The following is a 21685-nucleotide window of genomic DNA, read 5'->3' as shown; positions in this document are numbered from 1 at the left end:
ACGTCTTGACTTCTCAGCAGGTGTTTGCAGGAAAGAGAAGAATGTTTTCTAAAAATCTTTTTTCATGTCGCTGCTCAGCAGTGAAATTGTTGCGCGAGATTATTTATGCTCCATCTACTGGCAATGTTTACTTTTTGAGTGTAAGTTTTTCTCCAGTAGATTGCACGCTTTTACAGAAGGATTTAGCGATTGGAAACATCCCCGATTGGAATCATCCTGAGCGACCCATAAGTACTAATGGCTATGGTGTGTGTGTTGATCCCTTATTCTCTTAATTCTTTAAATTGTTAATTGTTAATTCTGTAAATAGCATGTATTTATTCTAATCGGGAAAATGTAAATGAATTTTTTTCATGTTGGTGGGGGTCGTCTCAGGTTATGCTGTGCCCAGGGCCCCGTGAGTTCACAATCCAGAATCAGCAGGCAGGTGTGTTCGAGCAGGGCATCAGTTACAAAAAGGTCCCGTTTATTCACCTCAGGGCTGAGCCAGCGGGCTGAACATTGTCCACCCTACCTGGATAAAGAGAGTGAAACATCTTGCTGAAAGCCTCTGATTGCCATAAGGGTAAACCGTGATTGGAGACCAACAGAAGAAACCGAAATCGCTGGCAGCCTAGTGAGTAGCTGGAGTCAGGGTTTGTATAAGAGGAAAGATTAGTTCAGGGATGGAAGATCGTCAGAAGATTTAAACCTTTTGTGTACATCCAAAAAAAACTTTTCATTTTATCTAATATCCCAGTGCCAGCCCTTGAACAGCAGTGTATTTGCCAGCAGACCTGCGGGAAGTTGTTTTCACTAGATGAATAAAAGCACTTTGGCTGATCTAGCCTAGGTTACATATATCTAAAAAAAAATAATAGAGGTCCATTGGAGTTCCTGCAATTATAACCACTCTGAATGATTACAAACCTCATGGAAAGGTAAGGAGGCTCTATCATCTCGAAAGGAGCCGTCACCATCAGGGTTCAGTGCAGCATTGTTGGGATGACTTGATACAATGGCCTTCCAGAGTCCCGGGATATACCAGGAGAACATGCCCCACACCAGGGTATACCAGGAGAACATGCCCCACACCAGGGAATACCAGGAGAACACACCCACACCAGGGAATACCAGGAGAACACGCCCCACACCAGGGAATACCAGGAGAACATGCCCCACACCAGGGAATACCAGGAGAACACGCCCCACACCAGGGTATACCAGGAGAACACGCCCCACACCAGGGTATACCAGGAGAACATGCCCCACACCAGGGAATACCAGAAGAACACTGCTGCTATGTACAGGCAGTCTGTTGTAAATGAAGAGGGGGTCTCATCACTGTGGCTGGTACAGGCAGTCTGTTGTAAATAAAGAGGGGGTCTCATCACTGTGGTGCTGCTGGTACAGACAGTCTGTTGTAAATGGAGAGGGGGTCTCATCACTGTGGTGCTGCTGGTACAGGCAGTCTGTTGTAAATGAAGAGGGGTTCTCATCCCTGTGGTGCTGCTGGGTACAGGCAGTCTGTTGTACTCGATAACTCAGACCTGATGCATTAGAGTGGCTTATTTGTTGTCGAGGGCTGTCCTGTATAGTTTCCTGGCATGTCGCTTGTAATTTAGCAAGGCCTCACTAATCAATTACGGGTTTCTCAGCCCGTCCAGATCAATCTGTGATTTTGATTGAATGTGGGGGCTTCAAAAGCACACCAGGTTGACTTCTTTCACAGCAGAAAATACAATTATAAGAGCCAAAAATGAAAAGCAATCTGCACTTTCTGAAAGCAGTGTGGCCTTTTTATTAACTAGCTGCTCGGGATAGCGGGTGGTATTTGGATTCAGGAGTCCTTTCTTATTATATTATACTGAATATAAACTCTTCAGAAAAAGTTGTCAGGATGTTAACAATGAAAGAAAAAATAATACGTTTTATTAACAAAAGTATGTTATAACATTTTCAATTGATGACTTTAACATGCCACACATGCAATTAATTTAAAACAGTAAGAGAAAGCTACAAACGGTAAAGAGCATTCAACGATTTAGAAGTTGTTTAAGATGCCTAATTAAAGCACAAAGCGGTCTAACATTTTCACACATGAGTGTCTATTGTTTTTATAGCACTGATTACTGACCGAAACACCCAGAGCTTTTCATGCAGGTAGATATATAAAGGATATAAATGACCGATCTTGAGGTGTTGTAATAAATGTACATACTACCGTACAGTATGACTTTGATGTAACCCCAAGCATGTACAATTAAGCTGTAATCATGGTCCTTGCCAATCAGGAAATCAATATCTAATCTCAAAAACATTTTCATCATAAGTAACGATATTAAATAGCCAGAAATGAGTGCACCTTAGCTGAGTGCCAAACACACGCCCTCAAAATATACTAACTGGTCAATAAGCATTGCTGGTGGATCGCAGAGGCCCACAATGGATTGTATTGACCACCACTGTCCAGAATAGTCCATCAACATCAATGGAGTGCTGTGTTTATTCCACTCACAAGGATGGCTGTAGACACTCAACCTCTTCAGGGGTGAAAGAAGATCCTCATTCATGGAAAAGCTACAGTTCTTCATGAACACTCCTAGGGTATCTACTACTTATGCATTCCATAAAAAGCTACACTGAATGGTTTGCTAGTTCTGATCAAGACATTTCTTTACTAAATGTATCTTTACTAATATGTTCACTTGTTATTAAAAATGCCTTGGTGGTCTTTGTCTTATGTTTTTTAATACTGTGATTTGTAGTTTATTGGAAAAAAAAACAGTAATAACCCTTTGAAAACAAAAAACAGAGAAATCTGTACATATTTTACATCTGTACATCTTTTACCATACAGTTCTGATATTGAAGTCTGTTTTTTTACAGCTGCTAGCATGCATTTCATTATCACAGCATAGTTTACATGTCGGGACACCTTAGCTGAGTGCCAAACACACGCTGTCAAAATATATTAACTTGTCAATAAGCATCGCTGGTGGATCACAGAGTTATAAACAGTCAAATTATAAATCCACTTCAATACTGGACTTTCTGAGCTCCAGAAATACAGCTCTGGCCAAAAGTTTTGCATCACCCTGTAGAATTAACACATTTTGCTTTATAAAGTCTAATGAAAGCTGCTGAATAATGTCACGTTAAAATATTGAATTACATACCGCTTTGTAGTTTTCCATATACTTAATGAAAATTAATTGAAATCTAACATGAAATACTATACTATTGTTATGGCTTCCGGTAGACTTTTGCGATATCATTTTATAGCTTTTTTGATTACATGATGTTAAATAAAAGAGCTAAATTATGTTCATAATAGTTTTGTTGTTTTTTAATGATGACTCAAGCTTAAAATTCCTGGTGATGCAAAACTTGGGTCCACAGCTGCAGAGTAGTTTAAACTGAATTGTATAACTGAAAACTAACAAGACCATTTTTATTCCATTCATGCTTGTGCAATCCACTCAAGAGCGGAACAAGACTCTGACTGGTACTTTATCCAGCCATGCGGGACCTATTGGGGTAATTGATATGCAGGTCGGAGATTAGTCTGCTGTCAAGACCAGAGATACGTTATTTAAGGTCTTGACATCCAGGTTTCTTGTCGCAAGATCCTGAGATAATTTAGAGATATTTTTTTTGTGATCTTGACATCATGGGTTGAAATGTCATAATCCCAAGAAAATCTCCTGATCTCAAAATCATTTTTTTCCCTGTCCTTTCAAAATGAAAATAAGCCAATAAAATAAGCCTTGCTATTAATGAAGTATAGCCAAACTAACAAAAAAAAGGAAATTGCTCAAAAAGGAATGAAATTAAAGGACTTTCATATATATATATATTATATATATTATATCTAGTTTATATATATATATATATATATATATATATATATATATATATAAATTAATAAAATAGCATTCCCAACCCATGTATTGCAGCAATAACAAAACAGCAGCCTGAAGCTTAATGGTGCCTGTCCGATCCTTGAGTGCTGTTCAGTGCATGTGTGAGTCCGGGAGTCAGGGCTGTTCCTTCAGAGGTCAGATCAATAGTGAGCACTTTATGCATTCCTAGAAATCAGATTTTTCTAAACAGGTTATTGAATTAAAGCTAATATACCAAAATGACACGAACAAACTGGACTCTATGCTGGACAGCCAAACAATTTCAATATGAATTCAAAGGGACAAAAATGATGGCAAAAAGACTTTATCAAGAGTTCATCAATAACCTGGCAGAGCGAGGGTTAAAACACCGAAGTGCTGGTGCAACAAATATGCCTTTAATATCCGATCCTGTAAGATACAATGCCCTCTATTAACCGCTGGACCACTGACGTGTCATTTCTACCAACATGAGCGGAAACTGATCAATGCACATTTTATTATGTGTCTAAAATTGTAAATTCAGCTCATAGCAGAACAGAATAGACTAGAAAAGACGCGAGGGGCATTGCTTCAGACAGGGAGGCCGTGGAAAAGGACAGTTTCACCTTTTACATGCCAGCTGTCACTAACCTCCCATCAAACAACACGGACGCGAGGGATTCATATCGTTACTGCTAAAAAGAGGAAAGAATATTTTTTCACAACACCTTAAAAACCGATTAGTGTTTGTGTGCACGCTTCTTTTTAATTTTTGTTACTTTTTAAACCCCCCTCCACAAACAAAATACTGTAGTATAGTGCTTTGTTTTTAACAGTACACTTTTTCTGCAGTAATTTTGCATAATGCCCCAACATTAATAAAGCAACCACAATGGCGTATATAACAACTCCCTCTGAGATCCGATAATTTCACCCCTAGAACCAATTAAATGGATCTGGCAGGTTCTACTGTACTAGTTATTGCATTTTGATTTTGGTAGGAGTATTACTGTCAAAGTAAACTAATTTTAAAACATTCTTCTGTCTTTGTAATATATTGTATTGCATGCATCTCCAGAACATGCTAATTTGGTTTACATTACTAGTTTCTGTATTTTATTCATGCATTCTAGTCACGTGCAATGACACCTCATTTATCCGCTGATTTCCGAAATCCATGGACCTATGTCCCCCAAGCATGTGGATAAATGAAGTTCCACTGTATAATATATATATATATATATATATATATATATATATATATATATATATATATATATATATATATATATATATATATATGCAAGAGTTTCTTCTTCAGTTTAGAAGTGGAAAGGCAAAGAAAACACTGAAATTGGCTGAAACATATTGTACAGCAGATTAGCCCCTAAACCAAACATAGAAAAGGTTTATAATCACAGGATCAGCCCGACCAAATGGTTTTGACCTCAGAAGTCAGGGAAACAGTAACTAAACACCATCCATCTTCTCTGGCCACATTATCCGTCCTCATCATTGCATTCCCCAAGAGATCTGTACCCTTGAAATGTGCACATTGAAAAGTGAGTCTCAAACAGCTTAAAGAGATTGGCAGCAGGCTCATTAACAAAGTGAATCTGATTGAAAAGACCGAGGCTGGCAGGAAGAGGGGATCAAGCATTCAATAGGCTCTCTCTGCGGACTGCCATTTCAAACCGGCCACCAGGGGAGAGGCCGTGATTAGCAGAGACGGTTTGGTTTAAGAAACAAAGCTCCTTAGATGCAAAATAAAGTGGAAGAGCAAAAGCACAAGGCTTCAGTCATCTTTAATAAGCCTTTGAAAACTGCTGCAGGTTTGTGAATAAACTACTGTAAAAACATGAGTGCTATATCATCAAGATTTGGCCACTTTTAGCCCCCTTCATCAAGCACCATTACATCAGTCCAACCCGGGAGAAAACATTTTACACAATGTGATCACAGGGCGTGGAATGGCATGTTACTTTTCTTGCCAATTTTATAATCTGCTGACAATTTACATCTACCTATGATCTTAGAAAAATTATTCCTGTGCTATTCCTTCAAATGTGAACGACAGGTGTTGATGGAGAACAGGTGCACAGGCAGTCACTGAAGGATTATAATTCTGGTTTTGATTTTTATATTAAAGTAATATCAGTATTTGAACATCCACAGTGCATAAACATACAGAGGATGCAGGGTCCTCGTCGTTTTGCTATTTCAGGTAACCGCTGCAATGAAGTACAGAGAAGTGAGAGCCAGCTAATTCAATAGAGTTCAGTAAAGAGAACTCGGAAATGGGGATCTAAGAGCCAGCATATTCAATTCAATGTAGTATAGACTTGAATTCAGTACGAAGGAGTCTGATAGCCAGCACATTCAATACAGTATAGTACAGATTGAACTCTGTATTATGGATCTGAAAGCCAGCTCATTCAATACAGACAAGTGTTAAAATTCAGTATTGCAGATCCAAGAGCCAGCTCATTCAATACCAACAAGTGTAGATAATTCAATATTGTAGATCTGATACCAAGCTCATTCAATACAGACTCGCATAGAGAATTCAGTATTGCAGATCTAAGAGCCAGCTCGTTCAATACAGACTCGCATAGAGAATTCAGTATTGCAGATCTGAGAGCCAGCCCATTCGATACAGAGAAAGTGTTCAGTATCGATGAGAAACTGAGAGCCATAAAATTGAATAGAGCACTGAGTCTTTATGCTAAAGCCATTCTTCAGTTTTTCTAAGTGACTGTCAGCTAAGGTGCCTTTTAGTGTCGTCTGTGATGAGATATTTATGATGGGGACACCTCTCCTATAAGGACGGCTGGTGCTTGCCAGAACTCATTCCACACTTCACACAGGCCCGCCACAGGTATCAGATGTATATAACTTTCAATCATTGTTAACCTGTGCAGTACGCAGGAGGCTCTCCTGCTGCCAATTCAATGTACAGAAGCAGAGGATCCTTCCACTAGTAAACATTCCAAGGGTTGTAGCACCCTTTTTCAAAGTATTTATTCTTCGTGGACTTGCCTTGCCTCTTGATTACACATCAGGTCTAATGTCATGCTGTAGATCAGGATTTTACAAGGACTTTCAAGGATATAAACAACATCAAGTGAACCCTATCAGTCTGTAACCAAAAATCAGTTTTCTCCCCAGTTTGGAATGTCTAACCATGTTCCCTCACCTCTGCAAATCTCCACAACAGCTCAGGAGAACTGAAGGTCAGAGGGCATCCTCCGATCCCCAAGCCAATCACTTGTTAACAAACGGGATATCGTTGAGCTACTGCCCCCTTGAGGACAGACCAGTCCTGCAGGTCTACTTGAGCGTATCGATTGCTTGGCGTGTAAGTCAGCTGCAGCATGGAGAGGACAAACACACCCTGATGATTTTGCCTCCCTAACTCAACGGAGCGCCAATCACAATTCTAGGGTAAAAAAAAATACGAAAACAAGTGAAGGAAAGAAATCTTTTAAATGGATGAACAATTTCCTTTAACCTAAGTGGTCAATATGAGGTCCCTAATCTCTCGTAAAGGACATTGAATGTTATGTTTCATCTCTGTTCCAAATCAATAACCCAAAAATATGTAAATGTAGTATTCATTTATTTAGTACCTTTTTTTCTGCTTGATGAAAGAAAATCTTTTTTGATACACGTTCTCTGAATGTTGTCTTTCAGTGTAGACTAAAGCTGTTTATTAGCTTTCCTGTATGTTATCTGTTTAAATTTAGTATAATTAAGTTAAAAATAATAATTGAGAGTACTGTTTGCTGTCAGCGGCAATTATTTTTAATATGAGTTATTAGGCTCTTGGAAATACCCACAACGAGATATTATTTTACATGACTCAGGGATTAACAAAGATAGAACAAATACCGAGAGAGTACATTTGAATTTTGTAAAGGTCTCTGAATTATTCATAATAACTGGCACATACTGAAGCCTAACAGACCATATGAAATTCTGAGCAAACCGCATTACTCATGGAATATTGAGGGAAACATTTGTTATTCATTAGCAAGAAAAACAGCTGCATAAAATCACAAAAAAATAACCCTCATGAGACAATCCCCTCTTCTTTGGGATCTATTGGTTAAATAATACAGTACTTTATTTAAAGAGTATTATATAATTAGCCTAGATACAGATCACGTGATTCGCCTGAACAGAATCATCATGTGACTCACCCTTATATTACCACTAGACATAGGATGCTATGATCCCACTGACAAAACTCTCTCTAAACTCCCTTTAAACTCCCTTTGCTCAAAAAGGATTTCCAGGTTGGCTGCTTCAAATCCTTACTCTTGTCGCACAGGGAGTCTAAAGTGCGGTGGCAAGATAATCTGCCTTTACTGAGTTCAAAGTGAAATTTGCTAAACTAAATCTGCAGAAAAATGATATTGAACAAAGAAAGGTTTTATGGTAATAAGCTGTAAGAGCACGGATGTTAGCTGAAATGCAAACAAGTGCATTTCAGAGAAGACAATGCAGGCATGCTGTCTGAAAATTGTTTTCTTTATGCCAAGAAGTCATTTTTTAAAAGTGCATGCATTACTGTGGCATGAAAATAACAACAGGAAAATACAGAAGATTGATCAACAAGTCCCCTGTTTGTGAAAACCTTTTGCTGCTCCATTTTTGTGAAAATAAAATACAGCCAGTAATTCAAAACTAATGAGAACCCAAGTTGTTTTTTTAAAGAACGTTTTGTATCATTACTGGTATGTGTTCCCTCCACAAAATGATTGTGCAAATTATACCTTAGGATAGCAGCTTTGATGAATAGAGACTGCATCAAATTAAAAAAAAAAATTGGCTTGAGACTCCAGTACAGACCTGAATAATCATTTCACTTCTCTCCTGATCATCTCTCTCTCTCTCGCTCTCTCTCTCTTGCTCTCTCTCTCTGTGTTGAAGGGAAGCTCTTATGGTGCCTAACTGCAGCCAGTGCTGTTGTCCCTGACCTTTTACTACATTAGTAAACTGTCATAAATGAAATAAATGAAAATTTAATAAACAGCATTCCATCAGCTTTCTCTTCCCATCTGAACATCTCTCCTGCCCATGTTCTCAATTAGCGATCCTATTCTTGACCTGCACAGCGCTCACTGCCTTAATAACATTCGTTAGTTTAGCTTCACTAACCGCGCATCGCAAAGCATAGACCAACCGTCATGGGGAAGGGCCTTTTCAGATCTAATCAACTGGCAATGCCAAACAAAACTACACACATAACCTGTTTTGTTATCCAAGCTTACGTTGCCTTGTGTCCTTCAACATCAGTTGAGAATGGAGATTCAGAAGGGCAACATTTTAGTGCAGAAACAATAATTAGATCCTGGTCAATGGGATCTATTTTATTGATCTCCACAAGGGCGGATGTAAATAACAGTATTAATCCAGTTGAAGTTTCCCCTTCCACTAATATTAATATTGTTACATTCCATACCATTCAAGTGTAATGAGGTTTGCCAAAAAACAAACCTGTTTAAATCAGTGGGTCTCAAACCCGGTCCTCTGGGACCCCTGCGTCTGCTGGTTTTCATTTCAACTCAGCTCTCAATAATTTGAACTCTTAATTGAACTAATAATTTGCTTAATTATACCTTTTTAATTGTTCTCAGCTTCTACCAAGTTGCAGATTTCAAGTTGCTTATACAATTTTAACTTGAAATCTCCAACTCTTTAAGAGCTGAAAACAATTAAGCAATCTTAATTAAGCTGATTGTTAGTTCAATTAAGGGTTTAGTTTAATAACTGAGAGTCGAGTTGGAATGAAAACCAGAAGACACAGTGGTCCCCGAGGACTGGGGTTGAGAACCACTGGTTTAAATCATTACAATAGACTCCATGGTCTACAAATATATTAATTTCACCACATACAGTCCTAATAATCTTTAGACGTATGGGAGAAACTACACCTGTATTTTACAGCACTGGGGAATCTAGCCCACTATAACTTTGCTAGTGGATGCAATCCAGGTGCATTCCCTAGCCCTATCAAATGCTCTCAATAAATACTGCTATGGCTTATAACCCCTAAACAATTTGAACAAACATGTTTCAGCTAACTCTTTGAAAACGCTGTGCTGCACATTTTATTTATATTTTTGATTTTACAAAGCATCTGGTCCTCGTCTAGTGTGGATAACGTGTTTTACTGGATGCGTTTTTTTATTTGAAAATAAGGTGAAGCCAATCAAATTAAGTATTAAGAGACTGCAAGTTAGTGAGCAGCGTGAAATGAGTTCTGAAGTTTCTTCAAAGAGACGTGCCAGACACACAGCTGGTGCTGATTAACATCTGTGTGGGCCAAGGACTGGTTAGTCAAAGAAATGATTCCCCTTTATCAGGACCCCCTTCATTCGAAATTGACTCTCCACCATTTGAATATGCAAACTACTGTGATTCCTTGAATTCCCTATCAGTTCAGAACAGATCTGCCAAGGGCCTGATTGCTCTAATTCCTGGCTCCTGGTCAATAATATGACTAAACAAGGGAAGTTCTGAACCCAAGGGCTGGGTGCAGGGCTAGTGTGAGTTTCAAGCCCTGAAGATGATAAGGCAACCATCCACCATGCTTGGATTGTCTGTGATTAGCTGCATGACACAGACTTTAGTCCTCTTCCTTGGCCAGCACAATTCAAGGTCTCATGGAGTCTATGCAGGTAATATGCATGAACATGCATATTAGCACACAATGAATATTACTCGATAATGTGTTAATAAAGTAAGTGGTAACCAATGAAGCATGACCAATTTATATTTGAGAGACAAAGAAAGAAAGAAAGAAAGAAAGAAAGAAAGAAAGAAAGAAAGAAAGAAAGAAAGAAAGAAAGAAAGAAAGAAGTCCCTTGTCTGTGGGGTAGTTAGCAAGTGTCTGGACTTGCAGTGAAGGCATTTTGGGAATGAGCTCTCTGTTTTCCAATCTTTATTCATTCCATTTGGAATAAAAGAGAATGTTAGCATCCTGATCAGTTTGGTGCCTTCAGTCATGTGCTGTTATGCAAATTGGCTTCCTGTTCTTTAAGCAAGGTCTGGCTGTGTAGGGAGGAATAATCACTCCACTCCACTCCATTCAGCCGCGACGTCAATCCCATCTTCAGAAATTCAACTCAATGGCTGTTGCAGGCAACCAAATCAGCAGTGATAGCTTCCACTGGGCTGTGTCAGCACTCATTTTACCTCCTTCTGTCCTTGAGTGCACATACCTTGCAGGGAAGTATTGTGTGTCTTTCAAGAAAGGCAACAAAGAAAAACATATCATCACTGGAAAGAGATGTTGAATCTCAACAAGACCTGGTGAAATATGTATTACATAAATACTTACAATTAAGAATATAGGAATATTCATGAATGAGAGGAGGCCCATTGGTGCTCGTCCATTTCCTAGAAGCTGGTTGATCCCAGTCCTGTCAAGTCTCTCAGAAACACGGCCAACCATTCGTTCCATACCTCTGTGTAAAACATTGTCTCCTACATTCTATCCTAAGTCTGTCTCCACCTTATTTCCAACTGTGGCCTCTGGTCCTGGTTTCTGTGATATGCTTGAAGAATTGGCGAGGGTTAACTTTGTCAACTCCTTTCAAGACAAAAGTCGATTGAAGTTGTTTTTTTGTTTTAGAAATGCAACAAAAATCTGAAGTAAAAAGCATTGCGAATCAAAGTGATTTAGAAACCTGTATTAGAAACTATTTTACCTATGAAACTCCGTAATGTTTCTCGAATGCTTGAACTCACCAGTGTAACAGATCTGCTGTGCCTCTCTTGAATGAATTGTTCAGATCAATAGCAGAAAACCTCAACAAATCATGGTATTGAATCAGGAAACATGGATATCACCCGACTCGTAAAGAACTCAATCAACTTAAAATACTATCAGACCATTCCGGGGGATTTTTAGCCCACTGACCAATAGCAATGAAAACAGCAAGAATTCTACTACAGACACAGTAATGAAATTGATCTGAATAGTGATTTCACTACCAAGCTCTTTGGTGGAAAGAGAGGAGGTGGTTATCTCAAAGGCTTGACACAGACAACACGGAGAGGTATGTTTAATGGCTACCAGTTCATTGATAATTGAAAGCAATGTGTTCAGATCTCTGCTTGATTTTTTTGTTGCCTGCCTCATCTGTATTGTTGGAGTAACCTTCCTGAAATGTTGCTTTTCAATATGTCTGTAAGAATATTAAATAACCCAGGAAGGTTAACATTGTAATGATTTCAATGGCGTCTCTCTGCTGCCTGTGAACTTGTTAGCATTCCTACCACAGAAGGTTTAATATGCATGCCCTGATAACTGGAGGTACATAACAAATTCTGAGACTTTGGATTGGGAATACCCCATTTAGAAATACCATATTAACATCCAAAAGTGATGTTTCCTGGGAAGCCCACTGTTGCAGTACTCTTTTGACTTCCACATGTGAATTTTAAACCTTATAGTTAACGCAATTCTCTGCAACATCTTATAAGACTGTAATACTGTGGCAAAGAGATTAGCAGAGTACAGGTGTGGGAATGATGCAGTGTGCAATGATGAGACAGACAGTGATAATCCAAACAGAAAATAGATTGAATTTATAATCCAGGTCTGGTGACAAAAACAATAATCCCAGGCAAAACACAGGAATGTGTATTGCGCTGTTCAAAACAAAGGGTTTACAGACCCAAATAATAAACAGTCCAGTTACAAACACAGATACAAACACAGTCACCAGTCCTGGGTGTGTGCTGCAGTGCTCGTGGTGCTAATGCAATAATTATCGTGACACAGGTGTAGTAATGTTTGGGTTCGTGCTGGCCTCTGGCAACAGTTCCAAAACGTGTTAGCCATCTACTTAAAACAAACAAAACACTCGTGTATGATATCACAATAATTGTCCTCCCAGGTCGTTTCGTTAAGCATAAATGAAGGAACAGATCAAGTCGCTTCATCCCCTGTTTGTACCGTCACGCATGACCCCTTGGTAAACGATTGCGGCAGCTCCTCCGTTCCATATCATTTCCCTTCCGCGTTGATGATTAAGTGCACTGAAGCTCCGGCCCCCTTTCTAGCTGACCGACCTTTTAACCCTGGGAATGAATTGTAATGCCAACCAGTCCAGGGCAATCTGTTCTCATTACTTAGTGCCCTCACAGGTCGGGAGGGAGATTTACCACCAAGAATCATTCTACTTCTTTCACAAATACTAACAAACAATATTTTATTTGCTACAAACTTTAGCAACATACTTTACCCCAACACTGCATGTGATATTAGGAGAGACAGTAAAATTACATGGTCTTTTGTCAAAAGGCACAGAAAAGGCAAATGTATATTTTGCTATTGAAGGGTGACTTATGAGTTGGTGAATTGCCATATCAGAAATTGACTATTCAGACCAGGGACTAGAAAGGCCAGCGCAGAAGAGTTATCACAAATTAACTGAAATGATGGCTTTGAATTATTTATGGCTCTACTTTACCACAAGGTATTGTACTGAACCACTTCATTATACTTGAATACAAATGGTTTTTGTTTCAAGTCTGAATGAAAATCTTTTTGAAGATGGCAAAGCTGAGACAGTGAAAAGTAATTTTTGTAGCAGAAATTCATCATAGGTTTTGCACAGCGTGAAATGTCAGAGTTATCAAAACGAATGCATTGTTCTTGTGTTTAGATTTGTTTTTTCTTTCAGCCCACACATCTTGGGGACTTTTAAAATCACCCCTGTGACCTCAGTAGCTTTTAGAATATTGATGTCTGTCCTCCACGTATAGCTGGTAAATTTGAATGTAGCCAGTCCCCCTGCAACACTGCCACCAAATGTAGGAAATGCTGAATTTGTTTTTATTGGAATCATTGTTTTCAGATGAATTTGATCAAAGTTAGATCCAGTTCATCTGATGAGTAATTCATTTGATATGTTAAAATCGCAGCAGCTATGTCAACAGCAAGCTGACCATGTCATCGCAAGCCTGTCAGCCAATCGGAACTTGGCATGGCGTTTCAATGCTGTTTCTTCAAGAAAATCGGAGTTTGAGCTTTTTCAAAGTTCTTCAAAGAAACTGGACTTGGAAGGTCTATTTTCAAAATAAATAGGATCAAAGAAAATGGATCCAGTCTCTTTCACCATAAAAATGGTCCACAAGACACAAGAATATAAGAAGTTTGGGAAAGAGAAAAGGTAATTTGGCTCTTCAAGACTCGTCCCTTGTTAGCACACTATCAATTTATAATTATCTGTGTAAAAAAGTGCTTCCTTATGCCCTTTTGTTTTCTCTGTGCTAAATTTGAAGTTGTGTCTTGGGTTCACTTTATCTAGACCATTAACAATTTTAGACTTTAATCAAGTCCTGTCTTTCCCTATTCTCGGTTATTTTTTTAATAAGCACTACAAATTACCCATCACAGCCTGGAACACATGTGCTCCACTGCAGCACAGATGGGCTTTCCAAACTGCAGCGCCACAAAACTCAATTTCGTGAAGCAGTCAAGCCAAACTGTCAATTATAGATATCATACAGTACAATGAAATTCATGGTATCTGAAACTAATTCCACTGATCACACGCAAACATCTCGAAACCATTTGGCTTTATCTTGCACATGTTTTAACACCTCTTGGCTTCCTTGATAGAGTGCCTTCAAAATGAAAAACCTAGCAATTACAATCTGACCCTAATCCTAACCACATCATAAAATCAGCATTCCATTTACAGGATTTTAAATAATAAAATACAATGAAGAGATATTCATATACAGAAGAGTGCATATTTGGTTCACCTATGAATTTCAGTGTTATGGGTTTTTTTTCTCATTATAAAAATACATGTCAAAATGCAGGTACAAGCAAGTGCTGATGGTGACACTATGTGGCAGTGTGCGCCACCCCTGTGCATATCTTGTGTTTTATGTTGTATGTGGTGTGTTTCGTGTTGTCTGTTATATGTGGATATAGTGGTGCACAGAATATAAATTGGGCTATGTAACACGAGTGTTGTAATATGTATTTAGGCACGGGGATTGCACAATCACTCCACATGCAGAAACAACGTGTATTAATATGTGAGCACAGGGTTGCACAAATTAGTTCACTTGCTGGGATTCAAGTGAATAATTAATTAGCAATTGAATCCCAGCACAACACTATATATAGTTGCACGTTTCACTCACTCAGGGTTAGTGTGTTTGTGAGTGAAGAATGGGTATGGAGAGAGGAGAAATAATTTAAAAAAGAAATAACAATTGCTAAGCGTGCTGGCTTTTAAACCAGCACAAGACTTGTTTGTTTGTCCACCGTTTGGTTTCGTTTCATCTGTTTCGTCTGTCTATTTATTTTGGCCAACGCACCATTTGTTTTGTTCAGTGTTTTGTTTTCTGTTTAAACCTTTTATTTTATCTTTGTTAATAAAACACGGAGCGCCGCAGCGTCTCCATTTCGCCCGCAGTTGCTGTGTGTCTTGCATTCATCTCCTGGCCTGACGTCACCCCTGCAGCCAGCCTCTTCACACACTGAAAGAAAAACAGGCCGTAATGGAAGACTGCAAGAACGTTTAATATTTCACAAAGTGCTGTCCGCAGCACATCAAAGAAAAGTGAGTGAACCTATTTTGTAGAAAACCATGTTAGGAGCTTGATGAATGGATGGCACTGTACCAGACAATTAGCAAATGGCTTAAGGCAAGGCAGTGAGCAGACAGTGAGTAAAGGCCTTGTTACAGCAATGCTACCTGAGCAGAGACTCAAAGGATACTGGCATTTCCTTTGCTTAACAACTCCATCCTGCCCTTGCTTATCCAGCACCACTCCAATATGGTGTTACTGTGTGCTCAGTACATTCTTAGACCATTTGCTTAATGTCAGTTTGAGAGCCATCATTTCACTATAACTATTACTGGTACCAGTAACATCCTAAAAGTGTCTTCAGTCATCCATGGCTTGCTTTCTTTTTTATAGAATCAGGTTGCTCCGTTATCCCACCGACAGCACTTTGTGAAATATTAAATAATCTTGCAATCTGTCTTGTTTATTCTTATTTTGGTGTCAACATCACTAACACATTTGAACTCTACTATACATTAAACAGTATAAATCCCAAATCCTTTATTGAAATAATAGCTCACAGCTCTCTAGAGAGATTTAAAAGTAAAACATTCAGGTGAGCTGTCACATGATGGTACCCAGACCTGCATTACTGCCCACCCTCCATACAGCCCTGGCATCGACTATACATACTGGAAACGAGTGTGTTGATAAGGGCCTGTATACACATGCTGAGCACACAGTCCTATAACTGTTGTTATAGAAGGCATCAGACTTTACTTGAAGAACGTACTGATCATTTAAATAATAAGTTGACACAAAGGGAATAGGGACCATCGTTCAGCTTTAAAGCTAAGTAATTTAAGTGTCTCTGTCAAAACTGACCTCTGATATCCTCTTTTAAGACATTAAACAGAAAAAAGCCAAAACTGCAGTTCTTATTTTAATGAATTTTCCAGAGCTAGCTTCTGGAGATTTCCCGAAAGAACAATATTGCTTGTCTTTCCATTATGGGTTTGATTAAATGCAAAAAAGAATCCCCAGTGGTCTCCTTATTAAAATCCCCTTATTAAAATAGAATTTCATTTTAAGCTTTAGTTATTACTTTGTTTCAAAACCTCAGTTTCCCTATTGTACAAACTAAAGTTTATTTTTATAAAATCATTTATTTTTCTGATTGTAGAGTGACCTACAGAACAGGAAATAATAATAATAAAGCACCTTTCATAGTGGACCATCATCACAAAGCATTTCACAAGATACGAAACTAGGGTGTGTGAACTATGCATCGAACCGGCGACCTCCAGGCTATAGGGCTCATCCTGCACTCCATGTGGAGTGCCTTTACTGGTGTAATCATTTTTAGGGTCGTTTTTTTCTTTCTAAATCTGCCTTTACCTGGCTTTGAGCTTGTCTGGAGAAGTGTCAACAAGCCGTCCTCATCCTATTCAAATTGCGTGACAATATAACCTTTCAACTATCCAGCCTATAGACAAAGAGAATAGATCAGGTGGAAGTAAAGGTAGAATTCTTCAAGTAAAGGCAGATTAAAGATAAACAGAATCAATCTTTGAAATCCAGAAGCACTCAGAATGATTGCAAACACCATACAATAGTATGGGAAATGTTAAGAAAGCAAGAGCAATGATATTTCAAGCTACCTCTGCTTTATGAAACCACTGGTATCAACACTCAATACATGTGGGCACTATCTGATGAAAAAATCCAAATTGATCATGAATTATATTGCCAGAGAAAAACCCTTTTGCACTGTCCTAAACCAGGCAAGTCTGTGATTTTGGTTCTCAAGGCTCGGCGCTGTGGGGTGCTGATTGGTTTTCAGCAGATCTATGGGATATCTCCATTAACATATTGACAGTATTCATTCAAAGGGTATCTGCATGTGCTCCTCTTAGCACTTCCACTCACTGTGAGGCCTGATAACTCGAGCCTGCTGCATGGGCTGCTTCAGTGAGATTAGCCTGGGAAATATTCCTTCAAGTTCAGCCGTCAATCCTTGTCTCTGCCTTCCCAAATATACAATGGAACGCTATGCAAAGTTTCAGGAAGCAAACTCTAAACCCTCTGATCACTGGGAGTCATAGTACTACAAAAAATGGAAGAAAAATCACAGTGATTGCCTACAGCATACAGGTCTGAACTTTATAGAAATCTAGGGTATTTACACACAGCTAGCCCAGTTGTTTCAACGTCACTCAAATGATGTTTCTGAACACTAAACACATCTCATTGCAAAACAATATGTTAATATTGGTGAATAAATTAGGAGGCATAGGCAGCTAAAAAGAGGAAAGAGAGTTCTTCTTTAAATAGGTTAATTTAATTCAGTTACTTTTACATTGCATCTTTACAGGGCAGATCTTTTTTGGGTATAACTTGGTCAGCTCTGTTGATAACTTTTCTGCACATGTGAAATGTTTATAGACGTTGTACTAAGAGGTTACCCCTCATTCATGTCAACCTTTAATCAGTAGCAGCTCTTATCAGTATTGAATCCAGTTAAACGTCTGTGTCCAGCTTTTAGTTGACCTCCTTCTCTCCAACCTCCACCTCGTTTTCAGCCTCGCCAGGTGTTTCACAGTCAAACTGCCTCACTGCATGTCTTTCAACAGTGAGATGTCAATTCAAATTTAGAAGGAGCCACGGTAATTCAGCTACACTCAAAGACGTAACGTAAGTGTGTACAAAACAGGTTGCAAGTGCCGGTGTGAAAATTGTATTAGTTTAACTTGTATGTCTCGCTTTGTGTTAGTGCTGGCCCTGGTTGGCACTAATTAAATAAACTACGCTTGTTTTCACTGTCACAAAAGCTTCAAAACCCCACTATGTGTTGTTTTAATAAAAAGCAGACAAATCAACGGCGGTCTGAGATTTATTGCGCGCCATGTTTAATTATTTTAATTTGTTAAGTAACCCATGACGCAAGTACAGTTACTGTAGCTAGTCCTGATCCCCACAAGATGTGGGTGGTTTTGCATTAACAATATATGACAATATATATATTGTATGGGTACTGTTCTAGGTGCTGAAATGAATCCCGCCCAGTTCATATCATCAGAGGTGTAAAACCCCCGCCGAGTGACGTCAGTTATCTATGCCTAGATTTAGAAAATAATGTAAAACAGGGTTATCTTTTATTCTTCGTGGACCAAAACTTGCACAATCTCATTATTATAAGCACCTGTAAAGGTTAGTCACAAAATATCACAACCACCAGATCTGGTAAATTCATGCACGCCACACGTGCGCCTGTGTATAATTCATTTACTAACGATGAAATTCAAATAAAAGCTCACTACAAAAGCTTTATTTGAGTCTTGTTTTTTATATAGGCTATTGCAATAAACTACATTACGTCTAACTAAACTGTTTTCTTTAGTTCAACAAACTAAAGAAAACAGCCCGCAGAACACACACACACACACACACACACACACACACACACACACACACACACATATATATATATATATATATATATATATATATATATATATATATATATATATATATATATATATATATAATGGCTATTCTTACTGTGTAATATTTTCATTTGAAATAGCCCCTTTATAAATGTGGCAGTAGAGTGGGAAAATATTATCCAATATTATCTTTAATGTTATAACATATACCACTAGGATTGCAATATAGTTCCTGTCTGGGTATTTCTGATGCCACTGCTTGTAAAACAGACATTTGATCAAATATCAAGGATACACTTAACAGTTAGCGGTAGATGTAACGATTTACTGATATTTACAATATTCCCTAGGAATTTGGAACTGGAAACAGTTTACTTAAGTTATTTTCCCGTTATAATTGTGTTGTAAATATTTATTAATGTAACAGATGTTAAAATACCAGAATTTTGAATTGCCTCCAATAATGCTGATTCAAAATAATGCCTTTTTTTCTTTGCTTTTTGTTTTTTGTAAATCATATTTGATTACGGCAGCTGGGGAGAGATTCAGACCTTGCCGATATTATCAATGCACATGACAGCGGCAGTGAATTGCCAGGGTGAGTCCGCAGGGTGCTTACATTGTAATGGTGAGAAGGAGGCGTGAACGCCTTCGGGGTATAAATCACCTGCGGAAACACCTTTAGAATGGCAGAGAGTGGAACATCACTTTTGAAACATCACTAATATGCATGCCGTGTGAACGACTTGAAACAAGTCTGTACATTTCTCGCGTATTACAGAAGACAAGTCTGCAAATTCCTAACCGCATTAATCAGTCATGTTCAGTGTTTTGAACAAACTCGTAGCACACAATAGTCAACAAACAGTCGTACTGTGTATGATTCATAAATGTATCTCATCATCCATTGAAACTAATGCAATGATCTGATCAGAGCCTTATATAGGTGTATGCACAAATCAATAATAAAATGCAATAAACAGTGAAAACCTAATATCTACAGTAGTTTTACGCATTTTTGTTTGGTGTAAGTTTAAAACTTAAAATTTTTGATTTTGCTGTTAATCGCATTGGAAAAAAAAAATCTTAAGAATTGATCACAAAGTACAAAACAAATAATGGTTCTTAATGCAAGTATTGGTACTTAGTCTGGAATGCACGACATCAAACACACGCCTCTGGTAGTTTAAAAAGAGTCGAAGTTTCGACGAATCATTATCTGACCCGATTGTGCAAAATTTTGAAGCATGTTGATGTTTCTGACTGTTGCTGATACCGGCACACTTGACGTGGCTGGTTTTCTAATTGTAAATTAGCACGTGTAGTTAAACACAGGTTTAATTACGGGCTCATCTGTCTGATCTATTATTAGTTAAATCTTTTTAGATTTTATAATCCATATGTAAATTGTATTTGACGTTGTTTACGTGATCTGATTGTTTTTTTGAGGAATTAAGGTTAAGGTTGTTAACAAGCTAAGTGCTTAACCAAATCAGGAAATTGGCCAAAATACTAACTCAATAAATGGCACAATAATTAAAGGAAAATATGCTTATATATGTTTGGTGACCGCCCCAACAGCGCACTTACAATACATTCGTCAACTTTTTAAACCAAGAGACGATTTCGCAGTACAATACAATGAGGGAGCTGTTGTTGTGATATTAGTCTTACCCCGGTGTCCAGTGGCTCCCCGTGCTCCAGGATACTTATAAACGGGATTTCAAGAAACGAAGACATAAATTCCACTTGAATGAGCTCCTCTGGAGTCTGGGGGAAGGCCAACACTGCGGAGACCCCCCGCACCGCGATCGCTTGACAGACACACCTGAACAGGGACTCTGGGTCTCCGTCCAGCGGCTCTCCGTACACCAGCTCCAGACTCAGGTTGTAAGGCAGGAGATTGTTGCCCCGAGTTTGAGAGAGGCTGCTGAGGGCGCGATTCAGGAATCCCTGGACCCTTGCTGGCTGCCGGGTTGGCATAAGCGCACCCAGGCGCACCGTGTGCCCGATTTGAGCCAGGATGTGACAGGGCTGAGGGTGGGGATGACTGGAGTTGATACAGATGTGCATGATGATGTGGAGCCCGAAGTGTAAGTATGCAAAGAGCTTGGAAACAAATACATCCATGTTGTTGTCTATACAGTCTGGTTGTTCGCTCGTGAAAGTTATTCCTGGTTGTGATGTTGGTGGAGGGAGTGTTGGTTATCCCCAGATGGAGCCGCGTAGTTGGAGTGAGTGGGAGTCAGTGATGGCATTGAATGGAGTATACATTCAGAAAGACGATGATGCTGCTTTGGCTGTCATTCTGTTTTGGTCATCGGTAGAGGCAGTAGTGAGGGAATATTTGGAAGGGATGAAATACGGTACCAGCACCTGTTATCGAACCAGCAGTAAGATCTCAAAATGATTATTAATAATAGCAGTTATGTATTTCCGAGCAATGTTTATCATGCACAATATACATAAAGAAATACTATATATATATATATATATATATATATATATATATATATATATATATATATATATCTTTATATATAAATATATATATTATATTAGATATATAATATATGATACTAGTTCCCTAATAATACTGTAAACCATGCCATAGCATTTCATTCTAAAATGATATCATGTTACTTATAAGCATGTAGAAGGGTGCCCCAATACCTGTTGGATAAGGATTATCCGAATTATTCTAAAAATAAACCGACCCGTATCCTATATATAGAGCATCAAAAGATTCGAATTGATTTCTAGTCGATTACCCTTCTGTATCTATAAGTCATTCCATTGTGTAACCCTATTCAGCCTTATGCTGCG

General features: G+C 38.5%; 1 protein-coding gene across 1 annotated transcript in view; it reads right to left on the bottom strand.

Annotated features, from left to right (window-relative positions):
• Positions 1-20989, bottom strand: part of grin3bb (glutamate receptor, ionotropic, N-methyl-D-aspartate 3Bb) — a 44767-nt gene extending 23778 nt beyond the window's left edge. Inside the window, exon 1 of the mRNA XM_041230302.1 lies at positions 20534-20989. Within this exon, the coding sequence (XP_041086236.1) occupies positions 20534-20989 (456 nt within the window). The remainder of the gene's footprint in view (positions 1-20533) is intronic.
• Positions 20990-21685: the final 696 nt, after the last annotated feature.

The sequence above is a fragment of the Polyodon spathula genome, chromosome 27 (genome assembly GCF_017654505.1).
Source record: "Polyodon spathula isolate WHYD16114869_AA chromosome 27, ASM1765450v1, whole genome shotgun sequence".
Lineage (NCBI taxonomy): Eukaryota > Metazoa > Chordata > Actinopteri > Acipenseriformes > Polyodontidae > Polyodon > Polyodon spathula.
Note: the sequence above shows the minus strand (reverse complement) of the source record. Positions and strands in the feature narration are given on the sequence as shown.